Source organism: Diabrotica undecimpunctata, chromosome 9, assembly GCF_040954645.1.
Source record: "Diabrotica undecimpunctata isolate CICGRU chromosome 9, icDiaUnde3, whole genome shotgun sequence".
Lineage (NCBI taxonomy): Eukaryota > Metazoa > Arthropoda > Insecta > Coleoptera > Chrysomelidae > Diabrotica > Diabrotica undecimpunctata.
Window position 1 is genome coordinate 57117799 of NC_092811.1, and position 12136 is coordinate 57129934.

At 29.5% G+C, this 12136-nt stretch overlaps 1 protein-coding gene across 1 annotated transcript in view; it reads right to left on the bottom strand.

Annotated features, from left to right (window-relative positions):
• The window catches only part of LOC140450848 (uncharacterized), a 1912-nt gene extending 716 nt beyond the window's left edge, over positions 1-1196 (bottom strand). The window contains exon 1 of the mRNA XM_072544527.1: positions 86-1196. Within this exon, the coding sequence (XP_072400628.1) occupies positions 86-1196 (1111 nt within the window). The remainder of the gene's footprint in view (positions 1-85) is intronic.
• Positions 1197-12136: the final 10940 nt, after the last annotated feature.

Sequence of the window (12136 nt, forward strand, 5' to 3'; positions counted from 1 at the left end):
ACAATTTTAGTTAAAGGATTGTAAGAGAATTCTTTTTCATGCAATATTAAGCAATAAGCGGAAACATTGTTTCCTATAGATTTACTAGTTTCAAATTCTATTCTCAAAACAACAGAGCCACTTTGAATTATTTCTTTTTGTCTTGAACAATCAGTATGCACTATAGGAGCATTCTTTTTAAATTCTTCTGGACTGAATATTGGTTGATTAGTTTGAATATGATAATAAGATTCTTGGAAATTAGCAAACATTTCATACAACGTTGCAAAACGGTTGGTGTCAAAATCTAAGTTGAGATCTTGATAAGGATATCGCTCCGAATTAAGAAACATACGGATATTTGTTAGATTGCAGTGATCAAATTTACTCATATCTTTCAGCATTTTTCCTTTTCGACCATCATGGAAAGCTACTACAATGTGTCGAGGACTTTCTAGCTTTGTAGTTGTTTTTACTGGCCAAGTATGACGTGTTGAATTATTTAAAGTGGGATACTCAACCAATTCCCAACTTCTAAATTTAATAGGTAGTTCTATGTTACTACGAACTATTTTGTTTAATCGCAATTGTTCGCTAATATTGGGTAAAATATGAGGTACATTCCAATATAGTTTATTAATTGCAATTTTTGGTTTTTCTGTTTCATCTGTAGCAATAATAGCATCAATATCATCTTTATCCCGTATTAAGACTAATTCTTGTCTCATGTTTATTATAATTTTTTGAAAATCTTCGAAAAATCCGGACCAAATTTTTAACGGTATGCATACGTTAAAATTCCCATGGTTATCAATTACCAGTTTATCACCTTTTGGAAACCATCCAGCATTTTGTAAGAGTTTACTCTGATTTTCATTAAGAGACAAATAATTTTTCAAAGTCGAAATTAAACCAATATTTCGTACAGAATCAATTATAACACCGTTTAACTCATACCTTAATTCTCTAAATAAATATGATATACCGTTATTAATAAATTGAAATTTTGTTGGAACTTGATTTTTATCGGTTAACATTTGACCTTCAATGTAAATATAACTGTTACATGGTAAAGTATAGGCGTCTAGATCTTGGATAGGAATTCTAATTTCATCATTATAGTTTAAATTTGATGTATATGGTTGATAAGTGTGATACTGATAATCTTCAATAGTTGTATCGCTAAAAGGTTGACCCAATACATGTAACATTTCCATTATATTAAAACTTGATAACCAAGTGATTTCAAAAATTTACGATTTTTAGATGTTAACAGCTTAGATGTTATCCTTCTACTAATTGTTTTCATGAGATGACGTCTTTTATAGGAATGTTTGGGATAATTACTTTGATGAAACCGCAAAACCATTTTACTCAATTTTTCTAAGATGTAGCCGAACAGTAATTGTCTCTTTATTAAAATTAACTAAATTTCCTTGTTGATCTAAAACACGAACAGTTATGTTGCTTATCGTCTTGTTGCTTACAGGATAATACAAGATGGTTAACGGTTGCTCGACTATTTTATACCCATTAGGAACTTGAGGAAAAAATTGATGAATAATATGCACAGCCTTTCCATTTAAGAAAGATCCAACAGCAATATTACAATCAATACAGATAGTATTAACTTTTAAAATATTTACCACATTCGTGGATATATGAAGTTTATTTGGTGTTAGTTTAACTCTTTCGAAACCTAGTAAACTTCCTATAGAATTATCAACATCAAAATTAATCCAATCACTACTTTTAATGCTGATTCTATTTGTATTTATATCGGGTTTCATACTAATTATGCTAGCGGTTTGAATCATTTCATTTTTAATAATTTTAATAATATCATCAACTTCGTAGGCACCTACAGGGATTTTAAAGGTAAATTCGCTGTTTTTACCCCACACAAAAACATTATTATGAATATCGACATTTGGAATACTGTTAAAAGTGTCAAAATTTGCAACACCAATTTCATAATTGAAATTCTCATCAAGATAAATCGGAGGATTGTAATCATCACTGAGAATTGATGATTCTCCAGTAAGGGTGAATGTGACTGACATGCTGGTTCAAGTATAAATGATGCTCAATGATTAATTATAGTAATTAAATAAAAATCTTAAACAGTTTTGACCACAATTAAAAGAATTAAAATTTTGAATGACATCATAGTTATATACTATAGCAACGTTTCCATTACTTTTAAAATATCGTACTAATTCAGTAGGAGGAGGTAAATTTCCATAACTATCAAAATAAGTAATAATTGTATCTTGTTTAGCATATGCAGTCCAATGTGTACCATTTCCGTCTTTCGTATCGTGGTTTACTATACCTGATTCGTGTTTTCGTATTACATGAGGTACAGAATCACGCATAAAAACTCCACGAAAATGAGGAATATGTAACAAACCAGCATATTTAACAAGATCTACATCAGTCATTGCTCGTTTAGGTAGCTTTACCGGGAGTTTCTTGAATACGGCTTTAAACGGAAACCTTTGCCGCGACGTTTTATTCCGTAACCTTTGTATGGTCTTAAATAAAACCCCGCTCCTTTTTTTTTGCCGTTTGTTCCATTACCAAATTATGCCTTTGTTGTTCAGCAAGTTTTTCACGGTCAGCTTTGGCATCATTAACCGCTTTGGCAATTCCAGCTGCACCTCCCCCAACAGCTCCTAACGCTCCGAGCAATGGTAACAACAAAGGTAAAAAACCCCCTTTCTTGGGAGCTCGAATAATGCGTTTTCTTTTTTTTTTCAATGCACCTCCTTTTTTTGGTTTTTTAGAAAATCCCATACCCAATTTACGTTTACCTTTCACTGCTGTCGTTACAAACCAAGCTGCAATCTTTTCACCTAGCTTAGCGTCCTTTGATTTTACCCGTTCCCACGCTTTATTTTCCAAAATTTTATCTGCTTCGTGTCTTTCACTTAAATTTTTATGTTGTGAATACGCAATGTCGTGTGTTTTACACGCAGCGTCTAATGCGTTAATTCCTTCGTCCCCTCTCTCTAATCTTTGATGCAAGTGAGTTTCAGGACCACAAAATTGATATCCAGGTATATGTGCTTCGAATGGAAGTTTGTTAATGAGACTGTTGACTAATCCTTTTCCTAGTCGACGTGTTTTCACTTTCGCACGTTTTACCATTATGGTACTTATATATATATTACAACCTATTTATACTATCAGTTATCACTTGAACGTTATGAAGATCATTCAACAAAAGAATCGTTTACCTATTGAAAATCATGATAATAACGATGCATTTAAAACGGGAAAACATGGTTGTTTGTTTGGAGGTGATTCTAAAAGAGGTCTTATTGTTGGGGCTAGTGGTTCAGGAAAAACCAATGCTATGTTATCTTTAATTGATCATCCTAATGGTTTAAGATTTGAAAATATCTATGTGTATTCTAAAAGTTTACATCAACCAAAATATGCATATTTGCGAACTTTAATTAGTCCGATTAAAGAAATAGGTTATGAGGAATATGGTAATGTAGACGACATCATTGCTCCAGAAGATATAAAAAATAATTCTGTTATTATATTTGATGATGTAGGTTCATGCAATCAAAAAATTATTCAAAGTTACTACTGCTTTGGTCGTCATAGATCCACAGATGCTTTTTATTTATGTCAAACCTATTCAGCAATACCTAAACAACTCATTAGAGATAATGCAAATTTTCTAATAATTTTTAAACAAGATATGACAAATTTAAAACATATATATGATGATCATGTGAATATTGATATGTCCTTTCAAGATTTTAAAAATGTGTGTTCTCACTGTTGGAAAGATAAATTTGGTTTTCTAACCATTGACAAAGATTGTCAATTATCATCTGGTCGATATAGAAAAGGCTTTGATGCGTATATTAGTATATAAGCTTTATAATTTACTTATATTTCCTCAGTTATAATGGATCCTCAGCTTGCTAAACAACTAATTAAAGGTAGGCAAGCTTTGAAGCAAAAATATAAACGTTTAAAAAGTGGTATAACTGATTCACAAATACAGTTGGAAAAAAACTATACACCCATTACTAAACCGATTAAAGAATTGCTTACCGCATTGGAAACAAAACAACCATCTGTTAAACAAGAAATTATTACACCACAATCAGAAAAAGAACTTCTTGGAAGTAAAAACTTAAGTCCTATTAAGAGAGATCCATCCACCTTTAGAAAAATAGCATTTTTGACACCACCACCTCAACTAAGCAGCACACAATTAGGATCCAGCACTCGCCCTACAGAACCCACTAATTTGATTGAAACACCTTATGAATCCAGAACACAATTGAATGAATTTATAGATGATACTATTTCACAATTTTATCGAACCGATCCTGAAGTATCGCATGATTATTTTGATCAATTTACAGCACCACTTCCAAGAGATTTTATTGAAGGAATGGTGCGTGATGTGACAGGAAAATATGATCATATTTTGGGTATATTCTACGATCCTAAAGAAAAAAAGTTTTTCATTGGAGATTCAGAGATTTACTTTGATGGGTCTACTATTGGAATAAAAGGAGTGAGTTACCCTGGTACTCTCGGAATTTATGAGTTGTTATTTTTAAAAAAACCTGTTACGTATACTGAGCAAGACATAAGCTACTATGTTGATATTATAGAACGGACTAATGCTTACCGTAGGAATAATAATAGGGCTTTACCTATTCGTTCATTTCCAAACGATATAAAAGACAAGTGGCTCTACATAGTAAAACCTAACTTAATTGAACCCATACGTCCTAGATCTGGTTCAATACCATCAGGTGTGCTTACGCGGGGAATGTCTTCCAAACGTGGTGGAAAATTAACGTTGAAATCTTCCAAAAATGGAGGAAAAATGACGTTAATGTCCTATAATAAAAATCCTATTGAATACAAATATTTTGATGATTTTAATGAGTTGATTGATAGACTACGATTGCTAGTAGCTTCTCAAGCAGCGAGTAATAACGGACACAACAATGAAATTATTTCAATAATTGAGGAATTGCGGGAAAGTGGAGTTATCGCATAAAGTGCATAAATATTGCAACTTTTGTTAAATATCATTCAGTGCAAAAATGCCTCTTAACAGATTCAACCAACACTACCTAACATCTCAAACCTGTAATGTCGATGAAATTGTCTCAGAGCCACTACAATCTCAATTTTACATTTGCCAACCTGCCGATTATTGTAGTGTGTGTATAATTACTATTCGTGGACGTAAAGATTTAAATGTTAGCAAAGATTACTTTGTATTGGATGGTAAAAACATTCTATATACTATGCCTGTAACTGGAAAAGTAAAAAATGTTAAATGTTTCCCAGAACCGCTTAAAATGAAGTATAATAGTTCATCAACCATCTTAGAAGATTTGGTTGATAACAATGTTTTTACAAAAAATGATGTGTTATCATTTCCACTTGTTCAGTTTAAGTCATATAATGAAATTTATGTTGAATTGACACTATCTTGTCCGTTAGTAAAAACGTAAATAAAAAACAATATATATTTTGAATTTTTTTTTATTTTTGTTAAATACAATTATTATGATGACTCTTTATCAGCATTATCAACATCAGTTTCATATAGCACAGACGGAAGATAATCTTTTAAGCGATCTAAATAAGTATCCAGTTCCACTTTTCTTAACAAGGATACAAACCCATGTAGACAAATTTGCTTTTCTAAAAACAAATCGCAAGTCTCATACCCTTTTTTATATTTCGCTGACAGGTGTATACAATAGTTGTCATCAAAATATCCTCTTCCATATACTAGTTCATGTTGAGCATCCCATTCAAGATTTAGAAATATCTGTTTTAAACTCTTAACACCAGTATCAATGTCTGTTATAGAAATCGTTTCTGTATACATATTGAACAACTAACGTGAATCCGAGTTTTTCTACATATATAGTACATATCCCTCCTGCTTTAGTATATAAACAGGTTACGTCAAGTAACTGCTAACATTATTTAAAAAAATATGCCTTTAAACAAGTTTAATCAACATTATCTTACATTGTCACCTACCTGCTCATCAGATGATATTGTGTCAACGCCTTTACCACAATTAAAGTCAGCTTTTTATATTTGTGATTCATTTGACTTTCATGTAAAGTGTCTAATTCGTTTAAGAGGAGAAAAGAAAACGAGTCTAAATAAAAAATATTACGTACTCGATAACGGTGGAACAGCATTTAAAAGTCCTCTAACAGCTAAAATTGAAAGTGTTGCACATTATGCAGCAGATGGAGATGTTGAAATAAGTTCAAAAACATATAAATTTCATGAGTTGGCCGGTATCACAATCAGAAAGGGTGATGTGATACAATTTAAAATAGGAAAAACGAATAATATCTGCATAGAGCTGTTGTTACAGTGTCCTGTAGAAAAAAATGTCTAAGGCTCAAGTTGTTCATGAACTTCATGCTCCAGCTCGAATTAATTATCCCCGGAGACATGTAATCGTTAAAGGATTGCATGATCTTATACAAGCAGATTTAGCTATTATGAATTCATTTACTAAAGAAAATAAAGGTTATAATTACATTTTAGTTGTTATTAACGTATTTAGTAAATACGTATGGGCTGCACCTGTTAAAACTAAAACCGGAAAAGAAATTACAAATGCAATGAAAGACATATTATCTCAAATGAAAAAAGCTCCTCAAAACTTGCAGACTGATAGGGGCACAGAGTTTTACAATAAAGATTTTCAAACATTAATGAAAAAATTTGGAATTAATCATTACAGTACTTTTTCTAACATTAAAGCAAGTATGGCTGAACGAGTAATTCGAACTTTAAAATCGTTACTTTGGAAACGATTTAGTATGCAAGGTAATTACAAATGGTTGGATATATTACCAGAAATTATATCAAAATATAATAATACAAAACACTCTACTATTAACGCTATACCTAGTAAGGTAAACGATCACAATGCGAAATATATTACTGCATTTAATCATATAAAAGTTGTAGATTCTAGGAGACCAAAATTTCAGAAGGGAGATTATGTGCGTATAAGCAAGGTCCGTCATGCATTCAACAAAGGCTATACTCCTAATTGGACTACTGAAATTTTTAAAATTGTTAAAATTAATTTAACTAATCCTGTAACATACGTTTTAGAAGATGAACAACATGAAGAAATTCAAGGATCATTCTATCGAGAAGAATTACAAAAAGTTAAATATCCAGATGTATATTTAATTGAAAAAGTGGTGAAACGAAAAGGAAATAAGATTCTTGTAAAATGGCTTGGATTGAAACAACAGTCTTGGATTAATAAAAATAATGTATAATTTACATATATATTTTTAAATAAAAAACTTATAAATTATTACATTATGTTTTATTCATTACAATAATAATTTTTATACATTTTATTTCTATGACTATTACTTAAAATTGGAGAAATACATTTTTCCATTTCTTTGATGCGACGATGAAACCGATACCTATCAACTACATATTGTTCCCAATTTCCTTTTCTAGCGTCTTGATAAGCAAAATTCCAAGTGCGTAGTATATACATTTCATTATTCTTGTTAAATGTAACTTTTTTCATTTAAGTAGCTCAGGATATCTATAAATAATTTCGATTGCTATGGTGTATACTAGTGGATTTGTATCTTTTATATATTTAAGTACGTTTAAACCAGCATCTGTAATATTACTGCAGTTTTTAACTCCCAACTGCAAAATTTTAAACGAAATGATGAAATTTATATTTTTATATGCATCCAAAATGCAATTTAATATCGGTGATACTTTCCAGAGTTCTGAAATAGAGATTGTTTCTAACCAAACTGTATTTATATCCCTTGATATATTTAACATCCTCATGTTATTAATATTTTCAAACTGCAACCAAATCTTTTCAAATTTTATTTTCTCTGATTTTTGTGAATAGTGAAAATAAACGTCAATTAGTTCTTTATTCAATAAAAATTGTTTCCACTCTTCATAATTAAAAATGATGGAGTCATTTGTAATTCCACATATTCTGATGCATGGTTCGAAAGATGATCCAAGTATACTTACAGCAACATATTCATTAGGATTTGCTCTATTCAAGTAAAATCTTCTCTCACCCAAGTAAATTCTTGAACTACACATGATGACTGCATTGATTTTGCAGTTTAATTTCTTTTTATGTAGGATTATAGAGGTGGGAATAATACAAAAATAACAAGAACAGTTAAATTAATATTTATTTTCAAGATTTTACAAAATCATTAATGTTTAAAATGTCAGATTTAAACTATAGTGACCCCAAGAAAGGGTGTCAAATGAATTATTAATTAAAAATCTTTTGTCATCAAAAGGACTTAAACCAATTTTTGTTTGCTCTATACTAAAAACATTATGAGCATCTGAACGAATTAAACATTGAGAAATAAATTTTTCCGAATTTTGTTGAAGACATTCTATGTAATCATTAAAAGTAATTTTGTTATTAATAACACAATATTTAACTCCTTTTGATTTTTTTACAACAGTATTATCTTCACATTTATAACTATACATTTTAGATCTTAAACCAACAAAATGCGTTATAATTCTACCACTAGCTTCGTCTTTCATTAAACCTGGAACTTTTTTATTATGTAGGGGTATATTATATTGATTGTTAGGAGCATAGTCACTTGTATCAAATCTATGAATATCAGTACATATAATTTCTTTATACAAGTCGTTACATTTAATTTCAAATATAAAACTATCAGTATCTGTATACATAATTTTGCAATTATTTCCTAGCTTTGGTAATATATAATTATAGTAAAATTCATACATACATGTTTTTGAAATATCTAAAATAGACATTCCAATATATAAAGGTTTATTAAAAATTAGCTCAGTTTTTTTCATTTCAATTGCCATTAAATCAGCATCAAATATTGTTCTGTTATGAAATTTTGGACTAGCTATTAAATTTTTTGCACCATATCGACCTTGCCATTGTCTCGTCAATTTCACAATTCTATGTTTCCGGATATTTTCCATCGTTTTGCCGTAAATACTGTTAACTTTAAGCTTAAAATGATTCTGCTCAAACTTAGTTTTAGCTTTAGTTCTAAGTTCTGTATTAAGATCAATATAAGGTTTAAGCCATGCAGATTGTTTAAATTGTAAAACTCTATGAATTTTTGTAATGATCAATCCGTGCGCTATTGCTTGTTTTAAAGCGCGGTAGTGAATAATATAATTTTTTTTATTTGATAGTGTTGTCATTAATTTTGCTAACTTTGAACCCGGAGGTATTTGATGTTCTGAACAAAATGGAAAATCTTTATGTAAATCATGTAGTGTTTGCGGATATTCTATATCCACTTCAAGTATATATCCAAAAAATGCATCATCAGGTATATCAGTTACATCAATATTTGTATTAACCCACTTGAAATTACTTATTGGAAGTGGTTGAGACATTGCCCAACCATATAAATTATTGACATCAACATAAAAAAGATATTTATTTGGTTTGGTTGGGTCATAGTTTGTCATATATTTATTATTAGCCTCCGAATATCTTGAACAACATTGACTAATACCACCACGAATTCCTTTTTCGATAAATAATATCATATCTACATCACCTAGTAACTCTAATTCACATTTTGTGTACAAAAGCATACAGTCAAAGGAATATCCGGGAATGGTATAGTACCATGCTGGATCTAAGCCACTAGTCCTGTGACCTATATCTCTAAAATTTTCAAATACATCTGCTAATAAAAATATATCTGTTTTTAAATATAAATCTGAATATTCTCCCAAATTTTGTATATTGAATTGTTTCCAAACATTAAGTGCATGTTCATATTTGTCATTAGATAAAGCTTCATCATTTAGTTTATTATAAAAATGTTCTGGTGATGGTAATTGCGTTTCATTGAGTTTTTCCCATTTATCAATGTAATCGTAACAAAATACACCTTTTCGTGTAAGTAACTGAAATTTAGAGTCAGGTAGGTGTTTAAATTCATACCTTAAATTCTTTAACTCTTTAATATCTACTGTAGATACTAATTCATCAAGGGATGCACCTAAAAATCTAAGTGAATCGATAAAACGAAATTTAATATCAATTGGTAAATGTTGAGTAAAGGAAATATATTTTTCTTTGTTTATGGGTAGTAATGTAATTTTGCCTCTTTTTGCAAGATCTTTTATTATGAAGTGCGAATCGTATCCCGACAAATTATGAAAACAGACTGGTACTACAAATAGTTTTTTAAAATTCAAATTACAAATTTCATGTGCAAAACCTCTAAAATCACCAGTAAAATGATTATGATCTCTTACAATGATATCTGTACATTTAAAATTATTTTCACAAATATGACATTTTTGAGCATATATTGTATTAGGTTTTATTTTCATAGGAACTATATTTTTTATTTTTGATTGAATTATTTGAGCAACGTTTGACATTTCATTTGCAAACCAATCCATGCAATCAACTCCACGATAACTTTTAAAAAAAGAGATATTATTATCATATTCACATTTTACAAAATATCCACAACTAAATGCAGTATGTTTTTGATACTTTTTACTTTCTACAGATATGTCAAGAGGTTCAAGCATTGATTCAAAATCAGCATATATAATAAATGGTGTTCGTTGTTTATAAATAAAATTTTTAAATTTAATTATTTTATTTTCGGGAATTACAATTTTGTAGTCATTCATTTTTTCACATAAAATTAAATGTTTATTAAGCCGTTCTTGATTAGTAAAATAATTTAAACATCTATCACATATAATTTTTTTATGACCATCTTTATTTAGTTGACTATTTAATAATTTAGATAAATTTTTAATCCAACAATAGTGATAAGTAATACTAACTTGTTCATTGTCAAGTGGATCAGGCGCATCATAATCATTTAACTTTTGAAAATATAAATTTTGAATCATTAGCAAATTAACGTGTTGCTGTAATTTACTTTTAGATAGACGTAACGGGGTTATATTAAATTTTTTTCCAATTAGTTCCAAACCATAAACATTTATTGAAATATTATTTAATTTTTCAAAAACTGCTATTTTATTAAATTTAATTGGAATTTCAAGTCCTTCCAAATTTAAAACTTGACTATAATGTGGGTACGAAGTAATCCGATTGACGGATTGATTCGCTGGATGTAATGCACTTACTATACTCCAGTAAAAACAAGCTTCATCAAAATTTCTAACGTTTACACAAGCTTTTTTATTAATAATTTGTTGAGGTAATTGAATATAGCTCGAACCATTTCCAATTTCATATTTATTAATGTTAATCTCTAAAGAAATTACTTTACTTAATGCCCAACCTGAATCACGTTCTTGAAACTCTGATAATTTGTTTAAAATAAAATCAACTATATGTTCATAAAACCATTCATTTAAATTAGTAGATTTATCAATGGTTGCATATGGTGTGTGAAAATATTTAAAATCTATCGTTTCTTCATCATCTACTGTTTTTTTTATAAACTTGCCACAAAACGTACTGTTAACCTTAATTATGTTAAATCTAGATAAAATTAACAAAATTTTAGTTTTAAATAAAGACATAGCATCATTTAAAAACTTTAAAACATCTTTATGTTTTAAATTTACTATTACACCACTTTGAACCCTTCCATGATAAACTGTGGCTAAATCTTCCCATTTAATTGTATAATTATTATCTTTTAATTCTTTAAGCTTATTATAAACAACTGTTAAATGACTTAATTTTGTTTGCCACATGCGAATATTTCCGATTTCAAATTTTTTTGTTTTTAATGCTTTAAAACATAAACTAATTGCAATATCAACATGTTTAAGCCATGATTTAATTTCCTCAACAGTAAAATCATAATTTTTTTCATAAAACTTTTTAACTAGTTTGTTTACATCATTAGCGAGCCTTTCTGACATTTTAAACTAACACTCACCTTAAGATTTTATAAATTTAAATAAAGCTGCCGGATTGCCTTTGCCTGTGTCCTTTTCTCCAATGAATACTAGCGAATACCTTCCATTTCCCAATTCCAAAATATGATTTTTAAGCACCTCGGTAGATCTAGGTGGTAAAAACACAACCTTATCATCCAGTTCCAAAACAACAGAATCTCCGAATTTCGATGCA